The sequence below is a fragment of the Pelophylax lessonae genome, assembly GCF_965119305.1.
Source record: "Pelophylax lessonae genome assembly, chromosome: 4".
In the NCBI taxonomy this organism is placed as follows: Eukaryota; Metazoa; Chordata; class Amphibia; order Anura; family Ranidae; genus Pelophylax; species Pelophylax lessonae.
This window is the reverse complement of record NC_138771.1, coordinates 315,761,743-315,776,459: the sequence shown is the minus strand read 5'-3', so window position 1 is coordinate 315,776,459 and position 14,717 is coordinate 315,761,743. Positions and strand designations below refer to the sequence as shown.

The 14,717-nt window shown below is 47.5% G+C and overlaps 1 protein-coding gene across 2 annotated transcripts in view; it reads right to left on the bottom strand.

Moving 5' to 3' along the window:
- Positions 1 to 14,717, bottom strand: part of FAM193B (family with sequence similarity 193 member B) — a 140,682-nt gene that overhangs the window by 55,469 nt on the left and 70,496 nt on the right. Inside the window, exon 5 of one of the 2 annotated variants that reach the window (XM_082257154.1) lies at positions 4,486 to 4,864. In XM_082257154.1, coding sequence (XP_082113280.1) covers positions 4,486 to 4,864 — 379 coding nt within the window. The remainder of the gene's footprint in view (positions 1 to 4,485; positions 4,865 to 14,717) is intronic. The other variant, XM_082257155.1, reaches the window with a different exon arrangement.

Sequence of the window (14,717 nt, the reverse complement as noted above, 5' to 3'; positions counted from 1 at the left end):
TTTTTTTTTGTAGCAGAATAAATTGGTGATAAAAAGCGCTTACTTTCTTTTTTGTAAGGTAATGAGAGAATACATGTTACTTTATTTGGTCAGTTTAAAACATCCAAATAGAGAACTTTTTCTCTGCCTGAAAATGGTAGACCCGAAGGGGTTTTTGGAAAATCATAAAAAAAAAACAAAAAAAAAAAAACAGGCAAATGGAACCAGCTGAAGAACAGAAAAGTACTTAATAATGCTAGAATCCCAGCTATCATTCGGACACTGACTTCAGTGCTGAGGTGAATCGTCAGATATAAGTGTAGAGGGGGAGAGCGAAAATTACATTTTCAGCCCTAGGCCACCAATTTGCAAACCCATTTGTAAAAACACATGGGTTAGTAAATAGTCCCAGAACATTAGAAGTTGTCCCCCCATCTGAATAGGTAGGGATAAAACCTATTGTGGAGAAGGAGGGCTTCTCTGCAGACCTGGTGGACTTCCAGAGATGCTTACCCTCTGCAGATATAGAGGGCTAAAAGGATGTAGCTGCCTTGTCTGAATTGTCTCCCCAACAAAAACTGCCTATGGTCTAAAATGGAAGGCCCAGATTTGATTTAGAATTCTTAGTCTTCCAGGGCTGAAGCAAGAAGGTATTCTTTCCTCTCGTGAGGTCCTTGATGTCCTTATTCAACCTTGCACCTAAAATCTGATCTCCTGTGAATGGTAGATCTATAAATGCTTTTATAGACATTTGGTCAGCCAACCAACACTTTAGCCAAAACAACCTGCAGATGATCACAGCTTAAAGTAATTGTTATGTTTAAATAAAAGAAAGATTTTACAAACATATTACTTACCTGCTCTGTGCAGTGGTTTTGAACAGAGCAGCCCAGATCCTCCTCTTCTTGGGTCCCTCTTCACTGCTCTTGGCTCCTAAATCCTGTTGAGCGCCCCCACAGCAAGCAGCTTGCTATGGTGACACCCGAGCTGAGGCTCAGTGTGTCCATTCATTGGCTAACTCACTTTGACAGCAGCGGGAGCCAATGGCGTCTCGGCTGTGTCTCAGCCAATAAGGAGAGAGATGGCCGAGTATCTCCTGCAACATCGCTGGATAGAGTTGCATTGAATGCATTAAGATAAAAAAACTGATTTTACAATCACTTTAGGCTGACAGCGAGATCAAGGATCCTTGCTTTGTTAAGAGAGAAGTATGGCCAAAGTTAAAAAATTTTTGGTCATATTTTTCTTCTAGGTCACAGTAGTGCACTTATATGTTAAAGCCCGCTTCCGGTGTCCTGTCAAATAGTGCATATTGTCGGATAATGCCTCCGACGATCTGCGCAGTACTGACGTCACTCTGGCAATTAGCTGGCATGACGTCAACTCTGCACATGCGCAGATCATCTGAGGCATTAGCTGAAGATCAACAAATGCAGTAATCGACAGAACACCGGAGGCAGTCCGATATCTCCCGCAGCCTTCCTTTCATGTACCCCATTCGGTCACACTCCGGCTTCAAGCTCAGACTCTTAGGAGGAGGATTTGTTTGGGGCTGCCAGCCTGGTGACGCCCCTGGGAGGGGCGAGGGAGGCTGGGCAGGTGACTCAGTGAGGAGAGCACAGAACACCAGTTGGTGAACACGTGTCAGTGTTCCACCGATTGCTGCATTTGCTGATCGTCAGATAATGCCTCAGACAATCTGCGCATGCACAGAGAGAACGTCACGCCAGCTGATTGCCAGAGTGAGGCCAGTACTGCGCATGCGCAAATCGTCAGAGAGATTTTTGGACGATCTGCACTATTCAAAAGAACACCGGCTGATGTCACAGACCTGAACATATTGTCAGGATCCACCCAGCTGCCTGACTGACAGCTGACTCCGGCTCTAAACGCATGACTGAAAGCGGAATCCTGTTGCGCCCGTCCCCTCTCCAACGAGCACTGAAGGAGCACAGTGAAGACTGACAATCACTGCTCTCTGCTCTAAGACTGAGAGCTGAGCGATCAGTGGTCATGTAATCGCTTAGCTTTGAGTCTTTGAGCTAGCGGGAGGCAACTGCAGGATCACACCGAGTATGTACTGTATGTTTGAAAAAGTGTGAAAGGTGCGCTGATTATGTGATGTGTAAGCTGCAACCAAGGTCCAAAAAATGGTATTAAAAATGATCATAAAATGTTGATACGCTAAAGAAATATTTCAGTGAAGTGTAAACACTTATATTGCATCAAAAAATGCATGAAGTAAAGTGACTAGTGTACAAAAACATATGAGCAAAAATACAAGGAGTTTGAACAAAGTCAAACAAAAAAGTTAAATAAACAATAACGTGACATCCAAGTGAAGTGGTGGAGTCCAAAATAATTATGTGACAAAAGTTCAAAAGATTCATAAGTTGCCAACTGGTGCACGTGGATAAAATCAAAGGTGTTTCAAGTGATCTCAGTGGATGCCCAATTAGGGAGGAGGCGCCACCATCACAAGCATCGCCGCGGATAGCACTGCAGGCTACCGCGGACCACTACGAATATTTGACAGCATTTGATAGTGATCTTGTAAGTTTCCCCTTTTTTTTTTTCAATAAAAGTACTGGGGATAATGCACTATTAGTTGCTTCTCTGTTTTATATGCCAATACACCGAGAACAGCATTAGGCCCCAAGAGATCTCCAGCCTGGTCATCACAGAGGGAACCCACAACAGAGGAAGGAGGTATTTTCCAGTAGTGATTCTATACAGGCTCAACTGTCTAGGTCTTCTGGTAAGAGACTTACCCACCCTCCATGTTTTTGGAGGTGTGGGAAGATATTTATCCATCTCCCTCTCTCGCATGAGGATTTCACTCTTGACGCGGCTGTCTTTACGCCCTTTTATACCATTCCAGCTGGTAAGAAGTAAATTTTGCAAAGGTGGTGGGATATCAAACAACCAGATCGGTCTTCCGGCTGTCACTTGAAACACCTTTGATTTTATCCACGTGCACCAGTTGGCAACTAATGAATCTATGAACTTTTGTCACATAATTATTTTGGACTCAGTTCACTTCACCTGGATGTCACATTATTGTTTATTTACCTTTTTGTTTGACTTTGTTCAAACTCCTTGTATATTTGCTCATATGTTTTTGTACACTAGTCACTTTACTTCATGCATTTTTTGATGCAATATACGGTAAGTGTTTTCACTTCCATGAAATACTTCTTTAGCGCACCAACATTTTATGATCATGTACCGTATGTTTGTTTTGTTAGCAACCCAAAACGTCTCATTTATTAACCTAGTTGTTCAACAGTGTAGGGATGTTTTGGCCACCAGTAAGGGCTGACTTTTGCTTTTCAATTGTACATAGCAATCTACTTCTGCAGAGGGTACTATACCCAGGCGATTGTGATCTAAAGCAGAGTGATGTTTTCCATTGAACAAAAGAGAAACATTGTGACACTTTTCCGAGTGTCAATAACAGTATGGGTGCCCAACCGGTGCCCCGCAGAGCCCTCTTATGTGGCCTGCGACCTCCCGCTCTGGGATGGCGGGTTGACAAGCCCAGATCTTGGGGTTGATAACCCAACATCCCACAGCATCAGTGTTGTAGATTGAGCAAGTGGATGCAGAGGGAGCAGAGCCGCAAAAAAGCCAATGCTTCCTCTATAGAGCCAGCTCCAGTACTGGCTGTAGTCTTGCTGTCCCAGGAGTAGTGTATTTGGTATCACTCCACCTGGAACAGCAAGACTACAGCCGGAGATGCCTGTAGGTTTGCAGAGAGGCAATTCCTGCAATAAGAAAGTGGAGGAATAAATTAAAGGTCAGTGTATATATCATTTACAGTTTAGCAATGGGCATAATATCCATGGTTATTAGCCTCCTTTCAAACTGATCCGCAGGTGAAGCGGAGTGCAGTGCGGGTTCGCTGCACTGAGCTATAGACTTCTATTATATTCTGCAGGTTTGGTGCACTTTCCGAAAGTGCACCACACCTGCAAGATATAACAGAAGTCTATGGCAAAGTATAGCTAAACTGCAGGAAAGCCGCAGGTGCACTGAGCTGCACCTGTTGTGCGGGTAAGCCACAGCACATCAGTGTAAAATTAGCCTTATAGGGGACTCAACACAGTAAAGGCTTGATTACATTTGCGGTTTGGAGGGGGCAGTAAAAGTTCTTTGTGGCCCATGACCGGTTACCAAATCACTTAAGTGGCCCTTGCTCTTCAAAAGTTTGAGCACCCCTGATATACAAGATGTTTGTTCTGGAACTGGATCACACTTAAGTCAAGCACAGGTATCTAATATTTTTTTAGGAGGCCAGCAATGGCACCATCTATACGTTTCTCAGAAAAGGACTTTTAGAGTAAAATCAGAGCAGAGAATATTACCACATTGACCTTACCACTTTCAAATAAATCTACTGAATTGCACTGTTGCAATGTATTGAGATCATTCAAATACACTTTATAAATGTTTTGCAGATGACAATAAACCAAAAAGAATCAAAAGCATTTTCAAAGTAGTTACCTGGTGGGGTTTCCAGGTGTGCTTCCTCCCTGTAGTGCATTTGTGCCATTACAGTGCCCATTGCAAGGATGGCTACAGGCAGAGAGTGGTGGGGGAGGCGGATTTACTTTAAGGAGAGATGGGCTGGACCCTGTTAAATGAGGACTTCTGTGAGCTCCAGTGGTGGGGCAGACAGTGGCTTTAGAGGGTGCAGTGTGAGACGAGAGGCTTGTTGCTGAGAAAGGGGCTGACGTATTGGACGAGGAGAGGTATGGGTGTGGAGGACTGTGGGGAGAGACTGGAGGTTGAGACACTAGTCCAGTTGGACTGTTCGGAGGAGCACTAGGATCCGAATGACGACTGTGCTCTGAATGATACGCTTCCCCTAAAAGAACACAATCTGTGAAGTACAACCATAATATTATAAACAACTCAAACATGTTAAAACAGAAACTGTCAATTACTACTTGGGGACAAAAAAAATTGAGTTTTTATTATACATAAAAAACTTTTTTTGGTTTTGTTAATATCATCACTTCAAAGCCATGACCACTTTGAGCCTACCTCAACTCAACATGACTGATTATACCATCTCATTGTCATCTAAATCCAATACAATAAAATGTATGGATTACTCATCTTGCAAAGACCTTGCACAGCCGAAAACCGCTGCCTACAAAAACGGCATTATATATTTCAGGTGGTAACTATGTTGCAAACCAGCTGTTCTATTTATTTTTTTTGGATTTGTGATGTAAGTGATTAAGTACATAAATTTAAGTCGATGTTAAAAGCAAAAAAAATGAATTCTGGGTATACAGTAGGCCCCAGTCTACTTTCCCAATTTCAATTTCATTGGGGGGGAGTCCCCAATGCTGCATCTGTCCCCTGCCAGCCCTAACACTGAGAACCGAGCGATCAAACGTCGCAGATCATTCGATTCTCACAGCTCCCTGAGCAGAGAGCTGGTGCTCTGACCCCCCCTTAACCCCAACGTTCACTGGAGCACTGGGCTGTGGAGGGGGTGGGAGTGGCCGGCTCAGGCTCTCAGCCAAGTGTTGGTCCACGTTAATCCCGACTACATTGTCTCGATCTTGCCCAAGCGTGGACTGGCTCTGTGACTTCAGTCCACTGTCTGCTGAAAAAGGGTCACAGGAGTGCAAAACAAACTGTACTCCTGTGATCGACAGGAGAAGTAGCTTTGGCTGTGCTTCTTCTTTAAAGCATGGCCAATACTTGTCTAGAATTATTTTGGAGCAGGCAGCTGGTGTTTGATGTTTGAGTAGAGCAGGTACGTTAAGGCACCAAAAAGGTACATACTATAAACTAGGGAGGCTAAGTGGATTTTTTTCTTTTTTTAACACAGGTTTGATTTATGAAAAAGCTGTACTGGACTGTGTAGGCAAATATTCTTGGGATGCATGCCGACGCCAAATCTGTCACACATTCAAAGCAATAAACTTTTTTGACTTACTGTAAAATCCATTTCTCTGATTTTCATTGACGGACACGGCTCCTGATATTCATAACCATTGGGTTATACTGCCCCCTACAGGAGTAGGACACTGGGAAGAATATAACTCTGGCTACACCCATGGGCAGTCCCAGGGGGTATACTCCCTCGCTCGGCTATAGCCACTCAGTTTTGTTTTTGTTACAAGCAGTGTCAGTAGAATTGTAACTCCACAGAGGTCAGTAGAATTGTAACTCCACAGAGGGGTGGGTGCTGGGTCTGTGAATAAACATCAGAGAAATGGATTTTACACTAAGTCAAAAATCCAATTTTCTCTTTCGTTCATTGACGAACACAGCTCCTTATATTCATAACCATCGGGATGTCACAAAGCAGTGTTAAAGTGAATGAGCTGGGAACAACAAAAAAATTCCCAAGGCTAAACATTAGCCAACCAGGCAACAGGAGCTCAACCAAAAAACTGGAGACCACATGAGAAAAAAAAGAAGAATAACACACCCTCAAGAAGGAACAGGTCCTCTTAAACAGCAGCCTGCAAAACCTTGCGGCCAAAAGAAGCATCTGTAGATGCCAAAACAACCACTTTATAGAATTTAGTAAAAGTGTGCACAGACAACCGCGTCACTGACACTTAATGACGGAAAGCCCAAGAGGCACTAAGCGCCCTAGTAGAGTGAGCCTTGACAGGTTAAGGAGGAACCTGACCCCTGATGGAATAGGCTGGAACCACCGTCTGTCTGATCCATCTGGAAATGGTCGCAGAGGAAGTGGACAACCCTTTTTGAGGTCCATCCATGAGCACAAAGTCTGACGTCCTGAAAAACTCTGTAGCTGCCAAGTTAACCCTAATTGCCTGGATCACATCCAAGGCAATTTCCTTCTAATGTTTAGGCCTGGAACACAGGGAAGACAACACAATATCTTTATTCAAATGAAAATCAGAGACAACCTTTGGAAGGAATGACGGACAGGGGCGAAGAATCACCTTATCCCTGTGAATCACCAGGTAAGATGAATGACCGGGTAACGTCACCAGTTCCTACACCCTGCGCGAGAAAGCAACTAAAAAATCCAACTTCTGGGACAGCGTAAGCAGGGGAATCTCCCAAATATTTTCAAAGGGAGGCTTCTGTAGAGCCGAAACCACAAAATTAAGATCCCAAGGCAGCAACGGATCCCGCACTGGGGGAAGCAAATGTCGGACACCCTGAAGAAAGGTACGCAAACAGGGAGTGTGTGTGGCCAAAAGGTCCTTGGAAGAAGTCCGCCAAATCCAACACCTGGGCCTTGATGGTTTTCAAGGCCAATTTCTGTTCAACCCCCCCGTTGAAGGAAGGTCAAGATCCGACCATCCGAGAAGGAGCGAGAAAGAACCCCAAGAGACTCACACAGCGCAATGTATTTCTTCCACGTACAATGGTAGATCGTCCTAGAGGTAGATTTCCTAGCTTTCAACAGTGTAGAAATCACAGACTCAGATAAACCCCTATCCTTCAGCACCTTGCCTTCAACAGCCAAGGCGTCAAATCCAACGACTGTAAAGAAGGATGGAAGATCGGTCCTTTGGACAGCAGAGGAAGTGAAGGAAGTTGCCAAGGAATGTCAGCGACCAGCCGCACCAGATTGGCATACCAAGCCCAGCGAGGCCAGTCCGGAGCCACTAAGATGACCACAATCCCTCCTGCCTTGATCCTGCGTAGAAGTCTTGGCAGAAGCTTGAGAGGAGTGAAGGCATAAATCAGACGATGCAAAAGCATTGTTAGAACAAGCACCTTGGCAATCAATGGTTAGATTGTCAAAACAAAAAAAGAGGGAGAATCGCCAAAAACTGTTGCTGATTTACTGCAGGTGTAATACATCAAGATAAAATATAAAATTAATCAGCGCACGTTTATATCCCTCTCCTGTTGACAAAACCTTTATACTCAACACATGTAGAAAAAAAAAAATATTAAAAATTGTTATATCGCAACCTAAATAGTTAAAATTTGTGTAAAAGAATTATTTTTGAAAAAATGTGCAATATCTGCTGTATCCAAAAAAGTGCAAGTGCAAAAAATAAATAGCCAACAATTCTTAAATGTGACAAAACAACTATGTGAATAATTCATAAGTTCATATAAAAAAACTGCAAAATTTCAATAAAAATTATCATAAAAAAAAATGTTCAGTTCAGGTAGAAAGATACTTGTGCCAAAAAACAATGTGAAAGAGTCCTAAATGTGCAATCAGTGCCAAAGTGTCTAATTCATTCAGTGCTTTCTTTTCTGTGTCCACTCGTGAACAAACACCAAGTGTGCTCCTTCCACCGTATCCCTCAAACTGACTCACCAGAAATAAATAAATCAGACGATACTGACCCCATGGGGCCACCAGCGCATCTGTGGCCTCCACCAGAGGATCCCTTGACCAAATCACAAACCTCTGCACCTTTCTGTTGCGCCGAGACACCAACAGATCCATCTCAAGGGTGACCCAACGGAGATACAGCTGACGAAACCCCTCCGGATGAAGGGACCACACCCCCGTGGTCCAACGCCTGCCGGCTGTAGTAATCCGCCTGCCACTTTTCCACCCCAGAAATGTGTACGGTGGAGAGGGCTGGAACAAACCAAACCATTCTGCCCACCTTAGAATGCCAGCTACCTCCAGAGCCGTCAGGACACTTTTGTGCCCCCTTGGTGATTGACATAAGCCGCGGCCTTGGCATTGTCCAATTAACTGCGCACTGGACAACTATTTAAGACAATCCGTCCAATGATCCAGACGCACTCTGATCGCTCGAAGTTCCAAGACATTGATCAATAGTCTGGACTTTACCAGCGTCCAGATCCCCTGAGCAGAATGCTTGCCAAGGACGCCTCCCTAGCTGGACAGGCTGGCATCCGTGGTGACCACTGTCCAATACAAGGGGAGGAAGGAATTTCCCAGCCGAAGCACCGGAGAATGAAGCCACCATATCAGGGTCTCCTCTGTGCCCCGACTCCGCCGGATCTGATTGTCCAGAGACTGCGGAGTCTTGCCCCATTTGGTCAGAATTTTCCCTGTAGGGACTTTGTATAGAACTGTGCAAACTTAACCGCTTCGAAGGTAGACACCATCAGGCCCAGCAACCGCATAAACTCTGGAGGGATGACCATTTGCTGGACAGCAGGAGGCAAATTGCAGCCTGCAATTTCCAGAGTTTATCCAGAGGAGAGAGCACTCTGGCTAAAGCCTAGTCCAGAGTCAGGCCCAGATAGTCCTGCTTTGTGGACGGAACAAGAGCAGACTTGTTAAAATACTAAATCCAGCCGAACTCCCGCAGAGTTGGTATTGTGATCACCAGGTTCTCCACTAGAGAAGAGGGAGACTCACAAAAGGAGATCGTCCAAGTAGCCCAGTAATGCGATCCCTCATTGGCGTAGCAAAGCTAGCATCAGGGCTAACACTTTTGTGAAGACCTGAGGAGCAGATGCGCGACCAAAGGGTAACGCCACAAACTAATAATGCTCCTCTCCTAGCGCCAAGCTGAGGTCTGCGCACACTCTCGCTGGCCAGACTGGGGTGTCAACTGGATCTAGATTATCCAGCCCGTCGCCCAGTCCGGCAGTTAAATGTAGATCTCACAGGAAAAAATCCAGGAGAAACAAAATTTTCTATCTAAAAAATGTTTGCTAGGACCAAAGATCCCAGCAAGGAAATCGGTCCTTACTCCTGACTAGGCAGAAAAAAACTGAGTGGCTATAGCAGAGAGAGGGAGTATATCCCCTGGGACTTCCCATTGGAGTAGCCAGAATTCTTTTTCTGCCTAGAGTCCTACTCCGTTAGGGGGCAGTATAACCCAATGGTTATGAATATTAGGAGCTGTGTCCGTCAATTAACCAAAGAGAAACCATATAACTAAACATGATTTATGCTACACTGCATGTTACTCCTGTTCAAGCTGTAGAAATAGTGAAAAATATAATTTTTGTAAGAACTTATCGTAAAATTATTTTCTCCGAGTCCTCTGACAGTCGCCGACCGATGGTATTAGCCTTCACTAATGGGTAATGGCGCACTCTGCAGGAGCAGGCTAGGCAGATAATTCATTATCAGGTTAATACAAAAAACTTTTGTGCCTCAGCACGCCACTAGGGGGCCATCCCTCAGCCATTACCAGAACCAAATCTGATATTACCTCAGTTTGTAGCAAGCAGTACCAGAAGGCAACAACCCCCAGATCCAAAAACCAGAGGGGCGGGGGCGGCGACTGTCAGAGGACTCAGAGAAAAAATTTTACGGTAAGTTCTTACAAAAATTCTATTTTCTCTTATGTCCTCTGACAGTCGCCGCCCAATGGTATCAGCCTTCACTAATGGGATGTCCCAAAGCAGTGCAGGTATGAGGGGTGGGAAAGCAACGCAACCAATTTAGAAGGTAACGCAAATAGCCGGGCCAGTAACAACCTGAGCCCACAGGAAAAAACTGGAACAAACCCAAACCCAGAAAAGAACACCCCATAAGGAGGGACAGTAAAAAAAGAATGTCCCCTTAAACAACTGCCACACTCAAAAGCGGCCAAAGGAAGCATCCAAAGATGCCAAAACAGCAAGTTTTGAAAAACTTACAACAATGTGCACGGACGACCAGGTCGCCACCTTGCACACCTGAGCCACAGACGCCTCGATGGCTCGAGTAGAACGGGCATTTACTGGGAGAGGAGGAACCTGAACCATGATGGGTCGCCACGGAGGCGGCCGATCCCTGCCGAGGTCCCTCAGGAAGAACAAATAGAAAATTAGATTGCCGAATCGACTCCGTGGCGGACAGGTAGACCTTGACAGCCCGGACCACATCCAGAGAATGCAAGGCAAATTCCTTAGGATGCTTGGATCGTGCACACAACATTTTCTTCATTTAGATGGAATGAAAAAAGCACGGTGGAAGGAAAAGACTAAGTCGGTCGCAGAACTACCTTATCTCTATGAAGTACCAGATAAGCAGAACGGCAGGACAAGGCCGTCAATGAAGACACTCTGAGAGCCGACGTGATAGCCACCAGAAAAGCAACTTTCTGTGACAACACAGACAGAGAAATCTCTCTGATGTTCTCGAAGGGAGGTTTGTTGTAACACTGACAAAACCAATTTAGGTCCCAGGGAAGCAAGAGAGCTCTCCTCGGGGGAGCCAAATGCCGCAGCTCTTGAATGAAGGTGCGGATCCAAGAAAGTCACGCCAAAAGGTCGTTGAAAAAAAAAAAAAAGGACGGCCAAGGCCGACAACTGGCCCTTGACCGTAGTCAGCACCAGATGCTGATCCACGCCATTCTGCAGGAAGGCCAAGACCTTCACCACCGAGAAGGAACGAGGGTGAAAACAATGCACGTCGCACCAAGCGATATAAGCTTTCCAGGTGCGGAGAGAAAACTTCCTAGAAGTGGCTTTGCAAACCTTTTAACAGGATAAGGATGACCGCCTGAGGAAGACCGCTATCCCTCAGGACCTGGCCTTCAACAGCCATGCTGATAAAGCCAGAGACGGTAAAACAGAATGGAAGATCGGTCCTCGAGACAGAAGATCGTCTCGCAGCAGAAGCCGCCAGCGAAGTTCGACGACCATCTGAACGACGTCCGCATACCAGGACCGGCGAGGCCCGTCCGTGGCCACCAGAATGACTGACATTACTTTCCGACGCCAACCTGCGGAGGAACCTGGACAACAGTTGAATCGGAGGAAAGGCATACAGTAGCCGACAGCGGTGCGAAGGCACCACCAACGCGTCTGCGGCGTCTGCCAGAGGATCGCGAGTCCTGGCCACGAACCTTACCACCTCTTTGTGGAGACAGGACGTGAACAAATCCACACCCGGGGTCCCCCACTGGGCGCACAGGAGGTGAACCACCTCCGGATGTAGGGACCATTCCCCTAGGTCCAAAGTCTGGCGACTCAGATAGTCCGCCTGCCAGCGTTCCACACCCAGAATGAGAACGGCTGAGAACGTAGATTCGGCCCAGGACAGAATCTCGGCCACTTCCTCGGCCGCCTGGGCACTCCTCGTGCCCCCCTCGGTGATTGATATAACCCACAGCCGTGGCATTGTTCCTGAGAGCTCTGATCTCCTCCCGCAGAGTCCCGAGTGTGTCCTCCGGAAGGAAGACCCAAGATTGAGCAGAGTCCAGGACCATCCCTAGATACTGGAGATGAGTAGAGAGAGTCAGTGCTGACTTCTGAAAAATGACGGCCAGAAGTGTCCTGAAGTGTCTGAACCGTCACGGCCAGATCCTTCACCTCACCAAGGTCACACATGAGTTTGACCTTAACAAGAGGTCATCCAGGTAACTGAGGACCGCAATGCCCCGTAAACGCAGTAAAGCTAGAACCGGAGCCAACAACCCTGGGAGCCGAAGCAAGACCGAAAGGCAACACCACGAACTGGTAATGCTCCCCCAGCCACCGCGAATCGGAGATATCTCTGATGACCCTCGAAAATAGGGATGTGGAGATACGCATCCTGCAAGTCGATGGATGCCAGGAAGTCCCCAGGCCTCAATGAGGCCATCACCGACCGGATGGATTCCATCCTGAACTTCCCGCACAAAGCGGTTCATGGACTACAAGTCCAGAATCGGACGCACCGTGCCCTCTTTCCTGGGCACCGTGAACAGGTAGGAGTAAAAACCACTAAACCTTTCCCGGAAAGGAACGGGTACAATGACTCCTTGGGCAAGCAAATCATGCACAGCCCCCATGAGATCTCTGAGACGACCAGGGGACAGCTGGAGAATGGACGGGAAGAACCTGTCTGCGGGGCGAGATCAAAACCCGATCTTGTACACTGAACGAATCAGTTTGTGAACCCACCTGTCCTGAATGCCGGACAACCAGGGTTTCCGAAAGGAAAGCAGATGTCCCCCCATCCTGACAACGGGGAGGGCTTCTCTTTAGGGAGAGGTGGACTGGGCCGCCGAACAAGACTGACCGACTTTTGGCTTACCCGACCACGGCTTCTCGTGGCCACCGGGAAGTTGGAAGGGAATACCCTTCTCCTGCGTCCCAAAGGCACGAAAGCAATTATGTTGAGTCTTGAAGGAGGCCCCCCCCCCCGCGTGCGGGCGGGCGGCTTACCCTTGGTGACCTGGGGCAGGCGAGTACTCTTACCTCCCGTGAGCCCCTTAATCAACTCATCTAGAGTTACCCCAAAAAGACGACCCCCCCTCATAGGGGACTTTAGACACCGTCTTTTTGGATGTGTGGTCAACCAACCAGCGCTTTAACCAGGTAACGCGGTGGATCGCAATCCCCACCGCCGAAAACCGGGCGACCAACAGAGCCACGTCCAAGGCCGCATCGTACAGGAACATCGCAGTGTGGCTGAGCTGATCCTGCTGCGAAGCCCCTTGCACCATGTCGTGAGCGCCTGAGAGGCCATAACTGAGGCAAAACACAGGTTTCAACAGGGAACCCGCCACCAGATAAATGTGGCAGGCAAGCGCTTTCACACGCCTATCAGCCGGATCCCTGAATACCGGGAAATCCTCTACTGGCAGCAAGGTGGACTTATTCAGCCTAGACACCGTGTGATCCCCTGCTTGGGGACACCGTCCAACGTTCATCTACCGCCTCCAAAAAGGGATAGCAGATGGAAAAACGCTTGGGCACCACCAACATGTGCTAAATGCGCTGCCACTGGCCATTGACAATCTCGTGAAAGTCCTCCGGGCAGGAAAAAAGCCTGACCTGACTGCTGGGGTCTGCAGAACCCGAACAAAATGGACCGCTTACTTGACTGAGCTGGCTCATCGTTAAGATTGAGAGTTTTTCTGTTAGGACGCCAATGAGAGTATCCATCGTAGCACGTTCCCCCTCCACCGCTCTCTCAAAGCGGAGGACCGGGACCCCTCAGGGGTACCATCGTCCGTGGCAACCAATTCGGGCTTAGAGTCAGAGGACTGGGAGGGCACAGGCTGTTTTTATGGAGGAGCGTGCCGACATCAGCAGATTCACCTGGGACGCCAAAGTCGCCAGAGCAGCAGAAATGGGGGCCATGGAAGAGGATTCAGGTGTACCCGTAGCCCCCACCAGGTCTGCGGGGGATTTATCATCCTGGGAGTTCATTTTTGCCTTAAAATTAAAAAGGGACGCTGGCCCTTTAAATCTGCGGTTCCTGCGGCCCCCCGCAATCTGCACAAACAGAAAGAGCCCCCTGTGAAAACACACTAGCCACAAGTAAAAAACGTTTTGGTTGAAAAATGACAGAAGGATTAACAAAAATCCCCAGCCTGTCAGCACATTTTTACACAGGAGAAAAACTGTGAAGAAGGAGGAAGTGACCTCACATCACTAGAGGCCCAGTCCTCAAGCCCAGAAAAAAGGTGCCTATTGAAAGTCTATGACAAAAGTCACAGGGAAAATGGGCGCTTGCCCTTACTAGGCATGTTGCCCACATCCAAGATGGCGCCCGACCGGGAGCCTGTGCTGAATCCCCACATGGCTGCTGTATTACACAGAGCAAAGATTCTGCACACCAAAAAACATGGCGGCAAAATAAGTGCATAAACACATTCTGGCTATCAGGGACCCCAGGGAGACCCCTATAGCACCCCATACAGCGCCCCCAGCGGAAGCAGGGAGGGAGAAAACCCACAACCCGGCCAGAAGGGGGATCCTACAGAGACCACCAGCCCTGCTATCCCCTAATAGTGGGCCCACAACCCCCCAAACGTCCCCAGGGACAAGGGGGTTCAGTACTCACCAGTCCAGAAGCGGGCACCACTCAGATACGGGAGACCTCTCCCACCCTAAGTGGGGGTGCCATC